This window comes from Sceloporus occidentalis, unplaced genomic scaffold (genome assembly GCF_023333645.1).
Source record: "Sceloporus occidentalis isolate IW3139 unplaced genomic scaffold, rSceOcc1.0.p SCAF_9, whole genome shotgun sequence".
NCBI lineage: Eukaryota > Metazoa > Chordata > Lepidosauria > Squamata > Phrynosomatidae > Sceloporus > Sceloporus occidentalis.
The window spans coordinates 17,760,552-17,782,158 of NW_028316989.1; the positions used below are offsets into that span (position 1 = coordinate 17,760,552).

Consider the following 21,607-nt stretch of genomic DNA (forward strand, 5'->3'; position numbering starts at 1 on the left):
TCCCTTCCCACCTCACCTGCTCCCATCCCTTCCCATAAGCTCTTCCCCTGCCACCATCAACTTGATCTAGGCACACTGCAGCATCCTTTTTGGAGATGACCTCCAGTTGGCAATAGTAGGATTTTTTATTTTCTCTAGTCAAGTTTGCATTGTTGGGCTGCCCCCCTGCCCCCATGTCTGCCACTGTTCTTCTCAGTAGGTTAGATCAAGAGAATGCTTTATCTTTGTGCTTGTGGGTTATTTATTAGCTAAACATTCTCCCTCTCACAACAAACAGGAATTCCGGCTTGCTTTTGTTTTGGGGAGTTTTGTGCTGGGATGAGTAAAAAAGGTCCTAATGCCTAAACATTACAAGTTCAGGGAGTTTATTTTGTACTGGGTAAATGAACCCAGAAATTACCAGTATTTTCCTCTTCTAGTTCCTGGCTGTTTACTTTCCTGGGACTTTAAAGCCTTGAGGCTGCTCTTTGCCTTCATCACATCCTTTCCCCCCGAGAGGGTTTGCCATCTACCATGAATGAAACATGGCCACACAAGCTGCCTTTTACCACACCATCTCCAAAAGGGGTGCTGCAGCTCCCCCAAGACTTGGGCAAAGTGAAAGAACAAGACATTAGCCACAGGAACAACTTGTAAGGAGAGGACAAAAAATACCAAATCCATCAAAAAACACACAGAAGTCAAATCAGGAAGCTGCCAACATTCTCGGATCCTGTCCATGAAAGGGATTGCAGCTGGCCTTATCTCCAGCAGTTGGTTTTCCAGGTACCAGGGTTGCACCAGGCAAAGTGTGTCTTTCTTTCTGTCTCTTCCTTCTTTTCCCCACACCTCTGTCTTTCACAGCACCTGTAGGCGCGTGCTCTCCTTCCATCCTTTTGTCTTTGTTAAAACAAATTTTCTGTTCTCCATGTAGTGGAATTTGAACTTCCCCTTCCCCTTTGGACCCTGACCTTGTGTAAAAGAGTGGTTAATGGCTTGATGCAAACACTTGTAGAAGCAAACACACATAGAGCGGGGAGAGCAGCAAGAAGAAAGGTGGGGTGATAGCACATGCGGTTTGCTTGGAATGTGAGCAAGTACTGGTTGCTGCTGGTAGTGTCACTGTAGAAAAAGCTGCAACATTTGAGTGTAGTGTGGGAGGCTGGCTTTTACACCCTTGCAATGCCCCCTTGCATTTCACTTACACTCTCTGGTACCTGGAAGCTTTTAACTCTTTAGGAACCCATTCAGCATGACTGGTAGTTGCTTTCAGGAGATTGGGCCCGTCGATCAAGAGAGGTATATTTGCACTAAAGAATTGAGGTGACCATAACTACTAACAAAATGAAACTAACCTCTTACTTGGATAGATAATCTCCAACCCCCTGGATCTAGGACACACTCAAAAAGTTCATTTATGGGAAAAGCTCAGGACTTTCTAGAAGGGATGTCTACACTACAACCCTTATGTCAGTTTTCATACCAAATTAACGGTCATAGCTTCTCCCAAAGAATCGTGGAAATTGTAGGACTGAGTAGGATACTTTTGTGCTTTTGTTTTCAATGTGCTGAACATTTTCCATTACCAATTCCTAGCCTGTCCTTACTGTGTTACAGGAGGCTGTTGACATTTTGTTTAGTCAGGATGAAATTTTATTTGGCCCCTCACCTGTTGATAAAATAATAATAATAATAATAATAATAATAATAATAATAATAATAATATCATCATCAAATAATTGACTGCTTGCTTCCTCTTAATGATACTCCCAAATCAATTGCATCACCTGCTTAATAGTGCTGGGGCTGGCCCTACCCTACTCATAGAATTGCAATTTCTTGGGTTGTCTTGGAAGGGGAAATGACTGTTGAACTGGTTTAAGTCTGTAGTGCAGATGTGCCCTATGTGCTAGTTCCCTGTTGTCTGTGCTTTGAAGCCATAACTCCTATAAGCTTTAGTCATCTTTTCTTTCATTTCTGTTTCTTTCCCCTTTTCTTTTTCCAGTATTGTTTGTTTCTTGTGTTTCAATTTCTTTCCCCTTACTCTTCCTTTTGGATTTTGTTTTCCTTTTGACTTGCTGATGTCTTGTGGAGCTTGGCTCCGTGCGGGTGTTGATAACTGCTTTGTTTTTGATTAATCTCAGCTATCTGGGCAGTGTTGTCGAGACAAGCTACTCCTCAGCTCAATAGGTAAGGGTGATCAATGTCTGAAAGGATGGTGCTGGGGCTGTGGGGTGTGGTGGGGGAGATGGGCATGGGAAGGGATACCAATGGGGCTTTTTTCAATAACTTTTTTTTCCTTTAAAGGGGAATAAGGAATTGCAAAATCCAGGACAAACCTTTATACACTTAGGTCTCTGTGGCTTTTGGGTTTCCCTGTTCTGCAGTACATCTATCTCTTGTCCACACAGAAGCTTATTTCTACAGCTACACAAATAACACTGCTTGATTCAGCTCTAAGTACTGCTAAGGCAGAAATCACTAAGTCAGAGATGCCTGCTTTTATGTGAAGAGGGCCATGATGTAGCCGGATATTATGATTTGCAATGCTAACTTTATCATTAGCTATCTATATTTATATACAGTATCACTGTAGTCATAGAGGTTTGCAGTATAAAATAATAGATCATAGTCTATTGGAATTAGCAATTAAGTGAATGGGAAGTGATACCAGCAATGCAGAAGATGAGGGTCTCTCAGAAAACACACCTTGCCCACCCCAGTGCAGACCTGAAACCAACATTGTAGGCTCTGAATGGTCTCCCACCTGAACCTCAGTAACTTCTAGATCCTGCACTATAGCCAATCCCTCCCTTTGCTAATCTGACATAGGGGAAAGTGGCAGGAATGCAAAAACAAGGGACTCTTATCTCAAGGCTGTCTCCTTATGCACATCACTCAGTTACAGACTTTCAGGCTTGAAGAAAGATAAACATCTTCAAATAGCTGAAAGGCATAAAGAGACAATTCTACCCAAGCCTTTGTTGCTGCTCACCCAGAAGATGACTTAGTAGCCCATGTGCTGTTGGTGATGGGTATGTATGTGTGGCTCACCCTTCAACTATTAATCAGACATTGAAAAGAAAGAGAGAAATGTGAAAGAGGGAGAAAAGGTTAACCATGCAAGAGCTGAGGTCCTACAAAAAGTGTAGAGGACACGCAAACAAAAATGGTGAGATACAGAGGCTATCGAACATCTCCTTAGTTAAGAGCAGCTCTGGGTGCACTTTCCATAATCATTAACACTGGTGCATCTGACCGAGAGAGAGTAAAATCTGCAAAAGCATAGGCCTACATTCTACAAACAGCACAAATACCCCTGGACTCTCAAGACTGGATGTATGTGTGGTTTTATATATTTTAAACTTTCAAACCTTGCATAGGGAAAACCAGATGTCAGGGGAAAGCATATCAAAATTTATGCTTAAAGAACACATTCACTACAAAACAATGTAATTACAAATACAAGACTATATAATGAAAATGATGAACTAGATATATTGAATATATTGATATATTGAAGCCACTGAACACCTAATCGTGTGCGAAACAGGGACTGGGATTGACACAAAAGCAGCGAGCATCAAATTATGTTCCAAACAATACAGTTGGCTCTCCATATCCATGGATTCAACCATGGATAAAACCACCCATGGCTTGAAAATATTCCAAAAAGATACAAATTACCCTCTGCTGCTGCCCTGTAGTTTTGGCCCATTTAGTCTGGCTCCTCAGCAAAAGCCTATCTGACTTGGAAGACCCTACCTGCAACACTGCTACTGTCAGCATAGCCTTGTTCCTCATAGAAGTATGCAGTCCTACTACCGTGGAGAGATAGTGCCAAAAGGAGTATGGATACCATGGACTACTAGAAAGATAAATGGCTCCTAGAGCAAATCAGGCCCGAACTTTTACAAGAAACCAAGATGTCTTAAAATGAAGCTATTATACTTTGCACATACCATGAGATTGACATGGCTCAATCCACTACAGGTGGATTAATTCAATAAAGGAAGCCGCGGCCTTCGGTTTGTAAGAGCTGAGGAGGGCAGTTGATGACCACGATATCCCCAAAAATATGAGTTCCTTGCTCTGGTGCAGTTAGGCCAGTTTTCCACACAGGAGGGAAGAGGATTTGTAGCTTTATTTGCTGCTGCCAATAGATGCCAGTGGTTTTGCAACCCAAAAGATTGACACAAAGAAAGGAAACAGACATTCATGCTTATTTACTTTTCAATACGATAATTATAGAGCGTCCTAACTCTACATAGATACAGTGTCATTAATTAGCAGGTCACATTTTTAGAACATGTGCACTAAACAAGTCATTTACTACTATCCCACAATGACCTCCATGTTATCTGGCAACTGGAAAATAGAGGGTACCTTTTAGCAGAGGGGTGTGTTAGGCCTTGTGACATCAATGAGACATTCACAGTTCAGGAACTCTGTATGAACTTGGGAGGTTTCCAAGTACACAAAGCACTAGCCATAATTAGGCATTGTGAGGCACCACTTTATCAGCCATGTTTGCATTAGGCCTCATAGTTTTGTCTCCCTTGTTGCATTCCATCCTCTGCTTCTCTGCCAAGTTGACATTACCAGAGTTGCTTGCTATATTTTGAAGAACTATAACAAAGGGTGAGCATACAGTCTCTGTTCTAGTCTATACCATTGGCATGATATTTCCATATTGGTTTTTCTTACTGGTTTACCACTTTCTCCCAGTATGCTTTATGAACTGGGGCTATTAGAAGTGTCTTATTCATAGGGCTTGTCATAAGTCCAACCTGACAGTGGTAAATAACAACAATGAGAAGAAGCATAATATGGAATGACCAATTAAATCAACCTTAGGCATTAAACATCAAAATGCTTACAGGACATGGATAAGAATTAATGTGCACAGAGGCAGTCAACATCAAAAAGTATAAGAATTAATGAGAAATACATAGATATGAGGAATAGATACAATAGTTGGCATCTAATTTTTTCTTTTGGAATAACATCATCTTGTACATGTGAAAAATTCCTTTTAAGGCAAGGAGACTGCCCCAAAGGTAAATTCTTATGCAATTGAGAGAGAAAAGGAAAAATGTAACAGTTAATTCCTGTCTGTAGGCTAAGTGAATCTTCTCTTATGAAGAGATTATCCTGTCTATATACTTTCATATCGAGGAGTGAACCTTTTTTTTTATTTGTCAAAGCAAACAGAACGTTTTTTTAAAGTCCACATTTTGTACATATTTAGATATTCTCAGTGGCTGTAGTTTATCTAGTTCATGATTTCCACTATATATTCATGTTTTTGCATTTAAATTGTGTTGCAGTTGTGCACTCTTCAAGCATTTTGCTTTGGTATGTTGCTGCCTGCTGCCGTTTTGTGCAAATATGATAAAGAATCCCAGCCGCATCTTCTCTCTTCTCATCCTCCTGCTTTCTGAAGTGGCAGGATCTTGGATCAGTTGTGTGAACTAGTTGCAGAGCCTGGCTCCCCAAAGGAGTTATTATTTCATTCTAGAGAAATCTCTTCTTGCCTCTCAGTCAGGGCTTGCCCAAGACTTTTTCCTGTCTGCACTGAAGGACAAGATGGAACATCCTTCTGATTCTGTGTTCAGAAGTTGATCGAACTGGCAGTTACTCTTCTTTGAACCCTAGTGATATGACAGTATATTATACATGAGGCAGCAGGCAAGTTTGTTTGGAAAAAAGAAGGTTTTGTGGCATACTCAGCTATTTTCTCCAGGGTGCTATCTGCACTGGCCAGTATTCTTTGGGGGCAGCCTGGAGTATCCTGCCCCTAGAGTTACCTTGACCTTCCCACATTACCTTAGCCCTCTGTTCTGATGCTGGGTGGCTGTTTGCACATGTGTCCCACTGTGCTGCCTGGCATAGGCGCAGTGAATCACTTGCATCTGAGATTAGAATGAGAGGTCCAGCATTGATCACAAAACTGGTTGTCTCATTTTGATTTCAGAGCAAAGTAACCTGTAGTAGCAGCAATCACACGGGGTGGCACAACAGGACACATGTGCAAATAGCTGCTTAGAAGATCTGGAGCAACTGGGGACTTTTAAAAATCGGTGTTAAGAGGGGTACACCCCAGTTTTGGTATTGAATGGCCCAGACATCTTGATTGTTCATGCCATACTTGGGGACTGGAACCTGTGTTACCTGAGAGGCCAAGGGGGAGGCTGGTTTATTTGGCCTTTGCAAACAGGGCCCAGGAAAGAGGAATACCCAGAGGGCTTGGGAGGAAGCACAAGTATAGCGATACTGCACTGCACCCAGCATCTGCCTGAGATGGTAACCACACTCTGCCTAATGTTCAGACGAGTCCTTATTTCAGGAAACTGTCAAGTTCATAACATTATCGATCTAAATGTTCTAGGGGAGAGGTAGGATTGACAGGTGAAAAGAGACATGGTTTAGAGAGTGGGGAGGACATATTTCACTAGCAAGACTATGTGTTTTGCATTCAAACGGTGCCTAGTCCAGTTGTTGGCATTACCAGGTAAAGTTTAGAAAGAGTGAGATGTGCTGCCATCTACTGTAAGCAATAGATGGATCGGAATCTAACTCAGTTTAAGATAGCATCCCATGTTCTAAATCCAGGTTCTTCCACCTCAGGTTCTTCTTCTACCCTATAGTGCAATGCTAACTTAAATATATGTCAGCTATATGAGGTTAGGAATAGGCAGCTATTCTGCTAGCTCTGAATTGCTCCTATGCTGGCCTAACTCTTTCTCCTTGCTGATTTTAGGGGTTACTTTGTTGTCTGAGATAGGAAGAACTAGTTATGTTATATCTAAACCTTTCCCAAAACAGCTTCTATACCTGCACATGTTATGCTGGGATGAGAGCAGTTTTGAAAACTTTCAAGACCCCTAGCATGAATGAGATTTCGATTCAGCACAACTTCAACTGATCTAGTGTCAGCTCAGCAGGCCCTTAGCAATCTTGATAAATTGGGATTGTGCTTGAATTTTTCACCAATTATATATCCAGCCACATGATCGAAGAACAGATTTTGTTAAATGTTTAGCATGCCGATGCATTTTTTAAAAAATAAATAAATAAAATTAAATAAAACCAGCCTCTCAGATGGGGATTGAGGTCATGGTGAAAATGAAGGGAGAATAACCCCTTCACCTCCATGACACATCCTATGAAAAGCCTGCCTTCACTATAGCTGCAGCTATTTGCTCCAAAAAATTATATGATTCTCCCCTCCCTGCCTGCCATTTCTCTTATTCACTATTTTGACCCTAAGTGCCCATTAAAAGATGTCTGTTATTGAAACCATAAATGCAGGAAGCGTGGCAGTCCTGCATGACCTATCATTATGATTGAATGTCAGACCGGCAGCCTTGTATGGTAGTTTGCCAAGAGTTTGTCTCTAACTCTTGTTCTTGCCATTCTTCTTAGCTACCCGAAAAACCATGGACTTTATTGAGCCCTTAGTGAGCTTTCATAAATGGCTTGTAAGCTGTCTTTATCTCCAAAGGGCTGCAAGTGGAGAGTTGTAATGTTGATCTACTAGGAGACTCTCTTTAAACAAGGGCTGGGTTATTTTACCATAAATGAAAGCTGGAGAGATAAAAAATGACTCTATGTATTGGGATATTTTTTGGTTGTTTTTAAAGGGGGCCTATAAAGACCAGGGCCAAGTGATTGCCATATGATATGGGGTTGTAAAGTTGTCAGTGAGTGAAAAGCAGTGGTGTCTTTATGAGCAGGCCAGTGAGACCACCTCCCTGTTTTTATGATGCCATAAAATTGATGAGGGATATAGTTTATGAGATTTGTATAAAAGCCTCCAACCAACATGACAGAAATAGTACTGTGAGCACAAGAGATCCTCTCCTGAAAGGAATGCAAACAAATTTGGATAGACATCTAGAGCACTGCCATTTCTAGATGAGTTTATGGAATATAAAATAAAACTATAAATACAATCACATAACCATTCTGTTTTTCCTAGAACTAGGAAAAGTTTTTCAGCAGTTTGTCTTGGAAGGTAATCTAAACCCATTAAGTATCAGGACCTGAATAATTTATGCCAGGTCTTCCCAGCTCTAAACCCACTGAGCCTAGTACTACTCACTATGTGTGCTAGCCCCATCACTTTGATGGGCTCTTGGTATCTGCTGGGGTTTGGTTCCAGGACTCCCCATGGATAGCAAAATCCATGGTTGCTCGATTCTTATTATATATAATGGCACACTAAAATAGTGTCCCTTATATACAACGGCAAAGCCAAGGCTTGTTTTTTTGGATTTTATTTGGGAATATTATTTGGGAATATTGGTTGAATCTATGGATGCAGAATCCGTGGATACAGAGGGACAAGTGTACAAAACCTGGAAACCTGCTTTTTGCAAAATCACATTATTTTCCTATCTAGTCATGTATTGTTCACCCAGACTGGAAGTAGCTTTCTCTCTAGAGGTCTTTTTCTTTTACTTATTGCCTGATCCTTTTAATGGGAGATGCCAAGGACAGTACTTTCTGGATACAAAGCATGACCTCTGTGACTGAACTATACAGGCGTACCTCAGTTAACAATGCCTCTGACACAGAAGTTCCTTTTTACAAAGTCTTTGTAATTCCTGCCCAACCCTAACTTTTCTTGTCTTTGTCCACTGTTTAGCTAGAAGTTTGTTTTTTAGCAGCATCCGCATTGGGAGAATGGCGAAGGAGGGCTGGAGAAACATTGACTTTTAGTGTCAGCTTGTAGCAGCATATCTGCATTAAACAATGCAATAAAGCTTGAGCAGGGAAAGAGTGGGGTTTTACTGTCATAGTGTAGCTGTGTGCCTGCCTACAACAGCAGGATAAACAGCAGCTGCTTCTAGAATTCCTTAGTGAGCAGGCATAAACAGCAGAACAGAGAAAAAAGGAGAAGCTTGCCTCACCAGCTATCCTCAATGTGCTAAAAGAAACCATAGATCTAGAAGGTTGGCCACCAAAATGAAAATATTAAGAAAAGTGGAAGCTAGAGAAAGAAAAACAATCATGTCTCGATGCATTTTGGAAGATCTCATAAGTTTTTGTTTACTTGTGCAAGGCTTAGCTGACCTGGTTGTTGCATTCCACATGCCCATGTTGTTAGTTTTGAAGAAAAGGTTTGCTGAAACACTCGAAGTGCTCTTCCTTTGGGGAGCATAGGAGCCTATCCCTATTTCATCCATGTTAATTCTATCTAAGATACCAAATGTTATGTTAAAGAAGTCTTGCCCAGGAAAAAAAATCTACTGTACTTTGTTAACTGAGTTATACCTGCTGCGGTATGACTTGTATCATTTTTTGGTTTTTTGTGCCTTCAGATTGAGTCAAACCTGTGATGACCCTATGAGGAAACTATCATAGGGTTTTCTTGGCAAGATTTGTTTAGAGGGGTTTGCCCTTGTCTTCCTCTGAGGCTAAAAGAGTGTGATTTGCCAAAGGTCACCCAGTAGATTTCCATTACTGAGCAAGGATTTGAACCTCGGTCTCCAGAGTTGTAGACCAATGGTCAAACTGTTACACCACGCTGGCTCCTTACTGCATAATAACTTGCCATGCAATACAGGTTAGGCTTGTATCCCAACATACATGCATACATGACATTAGAGTTCTGCACCTAAGTAATGCAAATTCTGCCACAAGAAAAGCTGGATTCCATGTCCTTACCACATTTTTCAAGGTTAATAAAAGTTTGCATAATTTACTTTTTCCAATTGGTTTATTATTGTTCTTGCTTTTTGTTGACGGCAACAAAAAGCGATGTAGAACAATAAAATCCTGCCCTCAGATATTTGAATTGTTACTTCTCTACACTCATCGATATTCTGGAAATTCAGTAGTTACTTCCCATGACTTTTCAAAGCTGATACTTGCATCCTTAAAAGCTAGTCACTTAGTACAGTGATTTTTTTAGAATTAAAGTTGTGACATATTTTAGTGAAAGTGTATTTTGCTGTGCATGAATTAACCTGGAGCAGGGTGTCTTTCTTTGCCATTAATCACATCACTGCAGTGGGAAACCCAAAAAACACAAAGCAAGTTGGTGGGCACATATTGCCTCTCGCCACTGAACTCTGTCCTGTGTGTTCTTCCTTTAACTTGGACAGGGTCTTCTGCTCATAGCCTTAGATGAGCCTAGGTGGGCTGTCAAGGACTTGTATGTGCCCTGCACAGGTGTCACTCTGGTGTATTTCTTTGGAGCATTGAGGACTCTTGTCTGTTTGTCTGGGTTTTTTGGTTTTTCTTTTCTTTCGAAGAAAACAGTTTTCCCCTTTAAAGGCTGTCCTTGTGCTGGTCCTTCTGCATGCATGTCACACTCGCTCTGGCTTGGAGACGTTGTGAGTCCTCTTGTCTGAGTGCTTTTTCTCTCTTTTCTTTTTAATCATTATTTACTTCTTACAGTTTGCTTTGTTGTTCTCACTCCATTGTTCCTAGTTCTCCTTTTTCCTTCCCTCTCCCTTCTACTCCCTTTCTCCCTCTCCTTTCTTCTCAGCCTAACTTTCCTCTTCCCTCCTACATGCTCCTCCTGTAAGCATGGTGAAACCCTGTTGTGCAGATGACCTGTGATGTCTTTGCAAACCTGGTGAAGGGATGCCTTTCTCTGGTGTGTGCCCTGCTCTTTATCAGCTTCCCTCTTGTCCCATTGCACTGCTGCTACTGCTGCTGCTGGAGCTGGCACAGTAGTGAAATGCGTGAGATGGGGAAGGGAGAGTTTCCTTGCTGTTTTGTTAGCAACTTTTATTTGCAAATTGCTGTAGAACAACCCAACTAAAATACAGCTGCTTCCTGGAGGTCTGAGGTGACTTATCAATCCTCTACAAGGAGGATGGGGTCTCTCTGTCTTTCAGAGTGCCAGAAGATGAGAGGCCTGTTTCCATTCTGTTGGTACTCTTCCATTCCATTCTGTTGGTACTGAGATAATGACATGCATATTGCTTCCTGGTGTCTCATTTTGCGGCAAAGGGCCCTACATCGTCTTTCTTGACTAATGGTTCCAATGCTCAGCCTGAAAAGAAGATGCAAAGAAAGAACTTCTTCTGGTTTCTTCTGGTGCATACTGGTAGAGCTTCACAATTCGGTTGCCCATTGTCAGTGTTCAAGGACACTGTGCCAGTTCCCCAGAAGGGGACAAATCATGCATCTCTTCTGGATGTTTTCTCTTCCTTTGTGAAGTGCCATATTATACTTCTCTTCTAGCTTATGGTTTTAAATTTGCTGGCTTGGAATTGGGAACAACACCAATTCGAAAAGCCCCAGTTCTGTGGAACCTAGATTCAGAATTTATTTTTGGATGTTGACATATGACCCATAAAACCTGCCTTCACATTCATTATATCCTAAATCTTTGATCCCTTGAGAAGTAGTGAACAAAGAGCTGTGGACTGAATGAACTATTAGTTTAAATTCATATAATACTTGTAAGGCTGTTAATTGGATGATGATGATGAAAAATTTATTCAACATTAAAGAAATTTGTCTCATCTCTGTATAATCTAGGCTATTTTATATGGCAAACTTACAGAATACTCTGTTTTATAAACCAAGAAGACTCAGGCCTGCTTTCAGAGTATTTTGGCTCCAGAGCTGTCCTGAATTCCACCTTTACTTCCATACTCTGAAGTGACTCCATGTGTCGCCCAGTGTCACTACCAATACCATGAGTTTGAAAGACTGAAAATGAGGTGCTCAGCATCATTGATTTGGCTGGGCAAACTCAGAGGGAGCAACTTGTGCCAGAAAGTGGGTGGCACATTAGGACACATGTGTAAACAGGCACCATGACTTGCTCCGGAGTGCTCCAGATTTTCCTGGAAAATTCGGGGCAAAAAGTAAGTCTTTTTAATCCAGTTTAGGGATGGACCAGATTTGGTGCAGAACTGGCCTCATGTAATGAAAACACTGCACTCAACTCAGGGCTTTGTCCTTGTGTCATGAACACAGAGTGCCATGAGGGCTGGGGAAACCAGTTCATTTGGTTCATGTAGACATGCCCTAAGACAATGGTTATCAAATTAGATTGGGGTGGGTAACTATGGAAAGGTAGGGGCTTACTCTACCTTCCAGACCTTAGAGGGCCACATCTACTCTCCCCACACAAAAAACCACACTTTTCTGCCCCAAATGCCCTGTAATAAATAAAATAATAAAACTTTAATTTATATCCTGCTTTTTGTTTCCACAATCAGAGCGGTGTACAACCTTTAAAAAATGCAATATATACAATTCCCCCTCCCCCACCTTAAAAAAGGATTAAACAATTCCATCCATTAAAATTACAGACAAAAATCTAAAAACAATACTACAATAATAAAATAATGGTGGGCAGAGGCTTAATTTGTATATGTCTGTGGGGGGAGCGTTACATGGCCGGGATCTATTCCGGGAAGGCCTGCCGGAAGAGATTCGTCTTGATAGCTTTCTTGAAGCTCTCAAGGTTGGCAATTTGACGGATCTCATCCAGCAGGCCATTCTGTAAAGTGGGAGCGATTGCGGAAAAAGTCCTCTGGGAGGTCACCGTCAATCTGGTCTTTGTGGACTGCAACAAATTCTGTAGGGGACAAGAGGGCATTTTCCCCACATTTGGATCTATCTGGGCCATTTTAGGTCTTTTTGTAACATCAGGAAGTGTGTGTAATTGGGACTAAGACTGAATTTAGGACTTCATCTTTAAGGGGTTGACCAGCCAGGCCAAAAGGCCCAGGTTCCACCTGGCCTCATGTCATCTAGTTCAGATGACACAGGCTAAAACCTGATTGAGCTATATGATCATTCTGAACCTGATTCTGTCAGACTGGACATGGATCCAGAGGATCCAGCCTGATCCCGTGGTAAACAGCTGTTACCCTGGAATAATTTGACCCCTGGTTGCTACAACTCCCAGCTGTTTAGACAGCCTCCCCTGCTTCTTAGCTTGCTGTACTGTTGCTTGTATTCAGAAGCCATACAAAGTCTGATACAGAAACAGGACTCCTGGCTGCACCCATGTGGCCAGGTGCCCTATTTCTGTGTGAGACATGGCAATGAGGGGCTTCTCAGTACAAGTGACACAGCGGGAAGGTAAGGAGTGTGTTCTGGTAGCAGGTCTTGGTTTGGCACAGGGATGGGCATGTAGACATCCTACCTGCCCCCATGTCAACCCAGAAACAAACCTAAGTAAGCATTGGGGCAGAACAGTATGGGCTGATCCCATGATATCCTGGGCCATCTGCTCGGTCCCTCAGATGCTGCAAACATCTTTGTTATGTTTGCTACAGCATTCTACCATAGCTATCCTTCTGGATCTTATTACAATAGAAGGGCTGTTGTTTGCTGAGAAATAAAAACAGATTCTTCTTCATCTTCTCTGTTCTTCACACAAATGGGTTTTGCGCCTGCGCAGAGCCTCCATTCAGAAAGTTCTAGAGCTGAGTCGCTTAGCTCTGATTGTGGTATGGATGTAATTTCTAGTGGGTGGTTGAAATTTACTCCATTAACATATTTATGGAATAGTTGTCTAATGTAATTTAGATACTACCAAACGTAAAATGAGTATCATCACTGAATAAATTTTCCTCTGACTACCCAATGCTGGGACCAGACACAAATATCTTATTTGCAGTATTTCTATACAGATTCTGTGAACTTGTCAGTAGTTTCTGACAGGTGTTTTGGGGTTTTGTTTTTTGTTTTGGTAGAACCTTGGTCTTCATTTCTTTTACTGTTAATCTAGATTGTGGCACGGTAATCAATATTTCTCTTTTGAACATCTTGATTGGACAACATATTAATACTTTCTATTTCTATCATTAAAAGATAGGATTTTTTTTCAGTGTTATAAAATATAATAAGTCCCCTTTTTCTCCCAGAATGATCATATAGCTCAAAGTTATAATGAGTGAGGATAGAAGAGGTTGTTGCTGTTGTTGTTGTGTGCCTTCAAGTTGTTTCTGACTTAGGCATTGCTAAAGAGTTTTCTTGCTAAAAGGTTTTCACAGGGTTTTCTTGGCAATACTTATTCAGAGGTTTACGGTGCCTTCCCCTGAGCGTGATATATTGTATATACTCATGTATAAGTCTAGAAATTTAGGTCAAAAAATTGACCCAAAAACATGAGTCAACTTATGCATGGGTCAATGTAAGTACTGTTATCTTGTAAGACATTTTGTCAACAGTGAAGTAGAATGGAAGATGGGGGCAGATGACGACGTAAATAACATTGAAATTTCATGACATCAGAAACTGCTGCTGTTTCATTCACATTATCAGTCACTGAAGGACCTCCTTTTGAGTCTACATATGAGAACGCCAGAAGTATACAATTCAATAAATATCATTCCTGCTTTATAATTCTGTGTTTTGTCACATTTTAAAAAGGCCAAATAACCACCTTCAATCAGAAAGTAGAAGGGTACCAGCAAGCTACATGTGATCCTTTGGACATGGATTCCCTTTGTCTCCATTAAAGAGAAGGTCCTGGTGTAAGAAACCACAGAGCTATACAAGAGGTGTTGTAGCTGTGATTTTTGACTGGAGGCCCATAGCGTATGGTAGCTGGTGGCAGGAGAAATGTGTGGCTTTCCATTATATTGCTTTAGTCCATTACATTGGTATAAAGTTCCCATCATCCTTGCCATTGGCTGTTCTGGCATAAGTTTATGGAAGTTGCAGTCTTATCAGCATGTGGAGAGCCACAGTCTCAGTGCATGCATGCAGCAAATCCAGTCACTTAAAGCACTGGGATTTTTCCAAAATCATTTTGAATAATATAATGGCCTAGATATATCTTTATACTGAATGAAGGAACGTTGCTGGCCTAAAACATCTGTCGTTTCTGACTATGACTTTCAAGACAATTTGGAAGAATTCTTCTCCTTGTAACCTGTGTGTTGTATGCAACCTGTGATGAATTTTTAGAACTTGTCAAGGTGAATTCCAGGAAACATATGAAGGATGTTTTGGCGTGTAAAAGATCCTCATTACATCTGTCAACCCTGCCATGTTTCTCCTCCAATCTTCTCTCTTTTGTGCTATGGAGTCAGCGTGCATCACTTGCTGCTAGATTTCATAATCTGTCCCATCACTGAACACCTGTATGTGCCTTTTGGGTTTTTTCTCTTCCCTTTCCTTCCAAAAAGTGCCTTATCTATCATTAGCAGCTGCCACGTTAATTATTCTTTCATTTTTAAAATTTGCAGATAATTTTAAGCTAAGAGCCTCGGTGCCTATTCTATATATTTTTTTCCAGCATGATTCAGTTATTTTCAGGAGTTTGATTCTGTTCACAGGAGTGGCCAGGGTTTGGAGTCCTAATGTCTTCCTACAACCTTTGCCTGGTTCGACCTTAGCAGCATTTACTATGGGGCATAAAAATGACAATCCCTAGAGAAAAAAATGGCAGGTTTGGTTGTGGGGCTGGGGCTGGAGCTGGGGAGATAACTTTTAAAGATATATGTGAAGAGGTGAGAATCTGGTTTCACCTCCAGCACCAGTGTGGTGGGGTAGACCCAGTTAGTCCATCATTTGAGGGCCTCCTCATCTTTTCCTTCTACATGACAAACCTGGTGGAGGTTGAACACTCTCTTTCCCATTAGAGAGACCTCCCTTGAGACAGAATATGGCAGGGGGCCACTGATGGCGCTTGTCTGCTTTGTCTTTCTAGAAAACGTCCATCTCCAACCCGGAGCGCTGCTGCACCTGAGAGGCTTGAAGCTCTGAAATACCAGCGGATAAAGAAGCCCAAAAAGTCATCCAAGGGCTCCTCGAAATCCAAAAAACAAATCAGTGAGTGCGAGGAACACAAGACTCCCGGCTAATCTCCCTCCTGATGCTCCCCTCACTTTGGGCCAAGCACAATGCTCATTGAAGTCTATGACTTGTAATGGGAATTGTTTCTGCTTCTTGGCCTGGAAGTTGTTACTCTGTCCTGGCTTGGACCTGTCTGAGAGGTCACTGGGTTGTCCTGTTCCTTGGATCTTCAGAACTGAAAGATCTGTTTGCTAGGGTCCCCTACCCTCAGTAACATTAATCTCCACTCCTTAGTTCAAAGGTAGTTTATAGCCCCCCACCCCACCCCAATCTCTTTCTATGTTGCCCCAGCTGGTACTTTGCATAGTTTCCTAGTGGCTATCTGGCAACCCTCCCTATTGATCTTTAAGCTCAGTCCCAGCGTCTCTTGTTTTTTCCTTCCTACCCCAGTTCCTCTGTTATCTCTCCTAACTCCTCCTCCTTTATATTTATTTTTCTCTTGATTGCATCTTTATTTAGATGAAAGCCTGCCATATTCCTAAGGCTCATCCATCCTCGCAGCAATCCCATAAGCTACATTTTCTTCCATATTCTCTTCTCCGCATAGAGCAAACCCTTCCTTTTCCCTGCCCTCACCAGCATTACTTTCCTTTTCCTTTCAAATCACTCAGATTTTTCATCTGCTAAAAAAATATGATTGTATCCTAGATTATATATTGAATTTATCTCTCATTTTTTTCTCTTTTCTTTTTGTTACTGGTTTAAGCACAAATTGCCATGTGTTCTCTTGTCTTGCCCACACAGAGGTTTACAAATGATTAACCATCTTCTTTTTCTTCTTTCTTTCTCACTTTCCTCTTCAGATGGTTCTGCCTCCCAGGTTCAGCAACATCCTAACTCTCAGGTACTGTGGCCCGACGAAGCTGTCTGTCTCCGAAAGAAGAAGAGGCACCCTCGCCAAGATCCCTTTGCTCGCCTCTCAGCACTAAAAGATGACCTCTGCCATCGGCAGGTTCCTGAAGACCAGACAGCCATTCTCAATAGTGTGGACCATGATGATTCCAGTGGGCATGCAACATTACTTTAGAGTAGCACCAGCCAGAGGAGGGGCAAGGGAGAAACAGGGAGGGCGAAAGGGCAGAACTATCTTGTGATCCAACAGAATCTGTGGTGGAATGGTGGGGAGAGAAGAAGCTGAAGCACAGGTGCATGTGGCTAATATTAACAGGGGGATATGGGCTTCAGTCTTGTGTTTGAGTACCAGCAGAGGGAGGGAATGTGCCTAATAAGCAATTAATGTTGCATACAATGCGCATGACTCTTGTATGGTACTTGCTAGAAGACAACCCAGCATCACGTCTTTGACCATTGTGGGGAGAGCTTTGTTTCTCCCTACAGCATCCTCAGTTGCAATACAATCCGTGATGATAGGATTACCAAGAGAATGGGATGGAGAACAAGAAACACATCCCAGGTTACAGTTGATTAGCTTTGTTTGGATCTCTTGCTAATATTCCGCAGTGTAAGAGTTAGGAGCATGGAGATCTAAGGCAGAGGGTCAGAGATCTTTAAAGTGGGCAGCTTTTGTAAGAATCTGGTGAGCCTGAAACCTTTTTCTCTGTGTTGTAGCTTCAGTTGTGTGCGTCTTTGAAGCAGGATAAAAAAAAAATGACAACCTAGTTTCCAAAATTATACATAGAATAGAAATGTTTTTTTTTAAAAAAAGAAAAAAAACATAGATGCAGGATACAATGTATATTTATACAGTGTGTGTTTAACGTAGGTAGAAAACACTGGGGAAAGAGCAAGCTACCGTAATTCAAGGAGAGGGTTGGGATGTCATAGGTTGCTATTTAGTAACAAAAATTTCAAGCTAAGATTGATGCCCCGCTAGATCTGTTGATTTTATTAAAGTGCTTCAGAAATCATAATGGGAAACTTACCAGCATACACATGCACACACACACACACACACACACACACACAAAGAATAACTTGCTTATTTCAACTGTCACAGCTTTTTGATGTCAAAATATTTGGAATGAAAATACAAATTATAGTTTACTTTCTTATCTGTCAACTGAAGACCTAGGATTAGAATATGTATTGTGTTTTACTCAATGGAATTATGTACATGGGAGCCTTCTTCAATTACATTTTAAAGGGTGGGACAATTTCTGTTTTCAGACTAGAAAAGAAGCTTGTTGAAACTGCACCCCCCCCCCCCAGTTGTACTTTCTGACAAACTGTAGGATTAGGTTGGCTAGTTTTAAAATGCTAATGGTGATGATATACTAGTATCTGTACTGTAGTACTCCATAAAAAATAGTCCTAGTACTACAAAATGTTACTGCATCGGTGCCTCTGTTCACATGGTCTTTGCTGAAGTGAGGAGAAGTTGTTAAACCTTTTGTGTCTAAGTGTGACAAAGCAAGGTTCTGCTGTGACGTCTGTTGCTTCTAATCTGTTTTTGCTGCCCAGACGCAAAATTGAGTGTGGTATGCAATGTGGCAGAATGAAATGGTAGAATTAATACTAATCAGGTTATATAACCCAGATTTACATTTTTATATATTGCCCAACAAAGTTAATGACAAGTTGAGAACTAGCTTATGAGAAGGGAAGACCAGGCTTGAAGACTTTCTGCCTGATGGGCTAATTTATTAGATTTTTTTTTACAAGAAATAAAAACCCACCTTGTGTTAGGAATGCTTTATTCTTTTTAAACCGCACCTTCCAAAATTGCAGTGTGGGAGTACGTGTGGTGTAGCGGTTTGAGAGTTGGACTAGGACACTGGGAGACCAGGGTTCAAATCCCTGCTCAGGCAATGGGAACCTACCGGATGACTTTGAGCAACTCACACTTTCTCAGCCTCAGAGAGAGGCAAAGGCAAACGCCTTCTGAACAAATCTTTCCGAGAAACCCGCAAGATAGATTTGCCTTAGGGTTGCCATAAGTCCAAAATGGCTTGAAGGTGCAACAACAAAAACCACTTTGCACACCCTCCTATGTAGTCTGGAGTGGTATGCCTAATTCTACCACCTCAGGACTCTACTGTGTCACTCTCCTGGAGGTTTAGTATACAACCATTTACACTTGCAGGAGTGTAGCAGTAGCAGAGACACAGCAGGGATTACGTAAAGCAATTTTAGAATGTAATTTTTCATCTCTCATTGCTGAGTACAGAATTTATTCCGGGTAGCAACTAGGGGAACTCAATTCCTTATGCTTCTCAAGCATCACTTGTGTCCATATTTACATCTATCATCAATCCTGCTTTCCATCTGTGATTGATGCTTAAGGATTTTTTATTTTACTTCACCTGCTTTACAGTAAATAATCCCACCCACCCATCCAGGTGTATATGGACTTTTTCCTCCTGGAATAGTGGGCCTGGGTTTGATTTGTTTTTTTCTCCTTAGCAATGTAATTGCTCTGGCTCCATCCAGATGAGCTGGTGTACTGGGGTGAGAAGGTATATATATGGTGTGGGAGGGCTACTGAGATGGTTTTCACATAGTAGTTGACTTCTAGGATTGTGTAAAGTCTGTTAAAACAAGCTTCTGTCATTTGGACCTACCAAGCCAAACTGAGCCAGACTAGCCATTTATATTCACCCACTGAGCTAGCTTGGTGGTATGGGCAGGTTGGTGAACTAAAGTTGGAGGAGCCCAGATCCAGATGTAGAGATGGACAAGTCCATTTCTTTTCCATTCCACTTTACACGGTTTTGCCAGGTATTCCATTCCTTTCAGTTTTCACATTAATCCACACAGTCAGCATTTGTCCATTGTCATGTTGGCCATGGATTCTGGGAGTTATAATCCAAAAAGCAACATTTCCAGGTATATTCCACTCTACCACAAAGCTCTCTGTATGCCCTTGGTCCAGTCACACTGTCAATGTGATCCACCTCACAGGATAGATGTCATGATGGTGGTGGAGAGGAGGGCCATATATGTCATCTGGAAGTACTTGGCGGAAAGGCAGAATCAACCAATCAAGCAATCAGTCAATCAGTCAATAAACCCAGAATGAATGTCCGTTAAATTTCTATTCTGTCTGCATATTTGGAACTTCACCAACCAGAAGGCCAGCTGAACTCTTGGCAAGTCCACAGTGAGTAGCTATCAGGGTGTGGTTGCCTTAGTTGGTGCAAATCCAGGCCACAGCTAAATAATATTAGCCATGTTGGCAGGAAGTCCAGGGGAACGGGTGAATGGATACAATGGTGTACATTAATATTTGTGGGTACAGTTATGTCCTTGGCTAGAATATGAGCTGCTTTAGTATGCCTGCAGGCTTGTATATCATTGATGAGCTTTTTTATTTTCTCAGTCAAACTGATTTTGAAATACCTACATGTTCCTGTATAATTTTAAGAGCTGCTTGTGGGGCAGCCTGATGGTTATAGAGATTTTTATTTTAAAGTCCCAAGTATCACTGATTATGTAGATCTATGGCAATTCTCAGTTACAAACTTTTAACCTTCGTCTTTTATCCGTGCCATTTGTAGAGAAGCTTGTTCCTCTCTAATGCAGTGCAAGATTTGTAGAGGGTTGGGAAGAATAGGCAAGAAGTAGAGCTGGAGTACTAATGCATGGTATAGGCTATGATATAAACTGTAGCGTTGTTGTGTGTTGATCTGAGTCCATCCTTAGACTGGATGTGATGGATACTGCGGCTTTTAATCAGCTGCACTCATCCTCTGAAGCAATATATCAGCCTCCATTTTGCTGATAGCACCTTGGTGTCCTTATCAGGGTTAGGTTTGGCATCCCAGTTGTATGTTGTGAAAATCAAGATATTGCCTGTAGGTTACATGGGCTCCTGTTAGGAAAATAGCTAAAGAAGCCAGTTAAGGGTTGAAGGCATGCATTCTCTTTCCTGGTTCTGCTCAGTGTCCAAGGTCACATGGAAAAGGCATGCAACTCACCTGCCTAATGCCTCAGTGTTCCCCCCCATGTATCAGGGGTAATAGTACTAAAAGCACTTTGTAAAATCCTTTCAGAGTCTACTGAGAAAGTTGCAAATGCTGACTAATATTAGTAGTTGTAGTAATGTGGTAGTAGTCATAGTAGTAGTAGTAGCAGTAGTATTAAAAGAACACCCCTTTCTCTAAGGGACAAGAGCAAATACTACTTCCAGGTTCTTCCCCATACGATGGGATACTTGATGCACAACCCTGTGTGTATTTCACGCAAAAGTCCCACTGACTTCAGTGGAACTATCTTCCAAGTGCATTTTGGATTTGCAGCCCCAAACTTCACTTTGTCAGGTTTTCTTTATAAAGATGGTATTCTGTTTTGTGACAGGTTCAGGAAATGTGGGTGACAACCTAAGCCGTGGAATGATTTCTGCTTATTTGCACAGAATTTCCTCCTGCTGTGCTTCCTGAGATTCCTTTGGTTCATTTAAAATAAAGAGAGGCCTGGTCATTTTTACTATGGCTATTTTAAACATATCAAATTACCTTATACTGAGTCAGGGCCATTCCTCCCTTTAGTCCAGTGCTGTGTCTTGTGTGCAGCTGCTTATCAAGGTCTTGGGTAGAGACCCATTTTGTGGGATCTTTTTATTTGGACCTGAAAATGCTACAAGACTCTAAAGGTGTCAGTAGAGGCAAGAGAAGTAATGATGTTTTTACACATGGTGCTTCAGTTGTTCTGCGGAGTCCTTTTTGTGCTATTTATGTGAACATTAAGGAATTATATAGAGAGGTTTTTAATGCCGAGTAAAAGGTTTGAACTTACTCTGGAGAGGTATATGTAATGAAAACAAGAATTTTGGCTAACAAGTTTTACATTGACATTTCAAAGTGGTTTCATCAAAAGGGAAAGTGGAAACAGCACACTTTCAGGTGCATGGGTGAAAAGGCCCATCATCATTTTTTCT

The 21,607-nt window shown here is 41.4% G+C and overlaps 1 protein-coding gene across 5 annotated transcripts in view; it reads left to right on the plus strand.

The window, feature by feature from the left end:
• The window catches only part of IGSF9B (immunoglobulin superfamily member 9B), a 130,841-nt gene extending 109,680 nt beyond the window's left edge, over positions 1-21,161 (plus strand). For 3 of the 5 annotated variants that reach the window (XM_089537670.1, XM_089537671.1, XM_089537674.1), the window contains 2 exons: positions 15,626-15,747; positions 16,575-21,161. In XM_089537670.1, the coding sequence (XP_089393796.1) occupies positions 15,626-15,747; positions 16,575-16,798 (346 nt within the window). In that variant the 3' untranslated portion in view covers positions 16,799-21,161. Of the gene's footprint in view, positions 1-2,123; positions 2,170-15,625; positions 15,748-16,574 lie in introns of those variants that run through there. The other 2 variants (XM_089537672.1, XM_089537673.1) reach the window with 2 other exon arrangements.
• Positions 21,162-21,607: the final 446 nt, after the last annotated feature.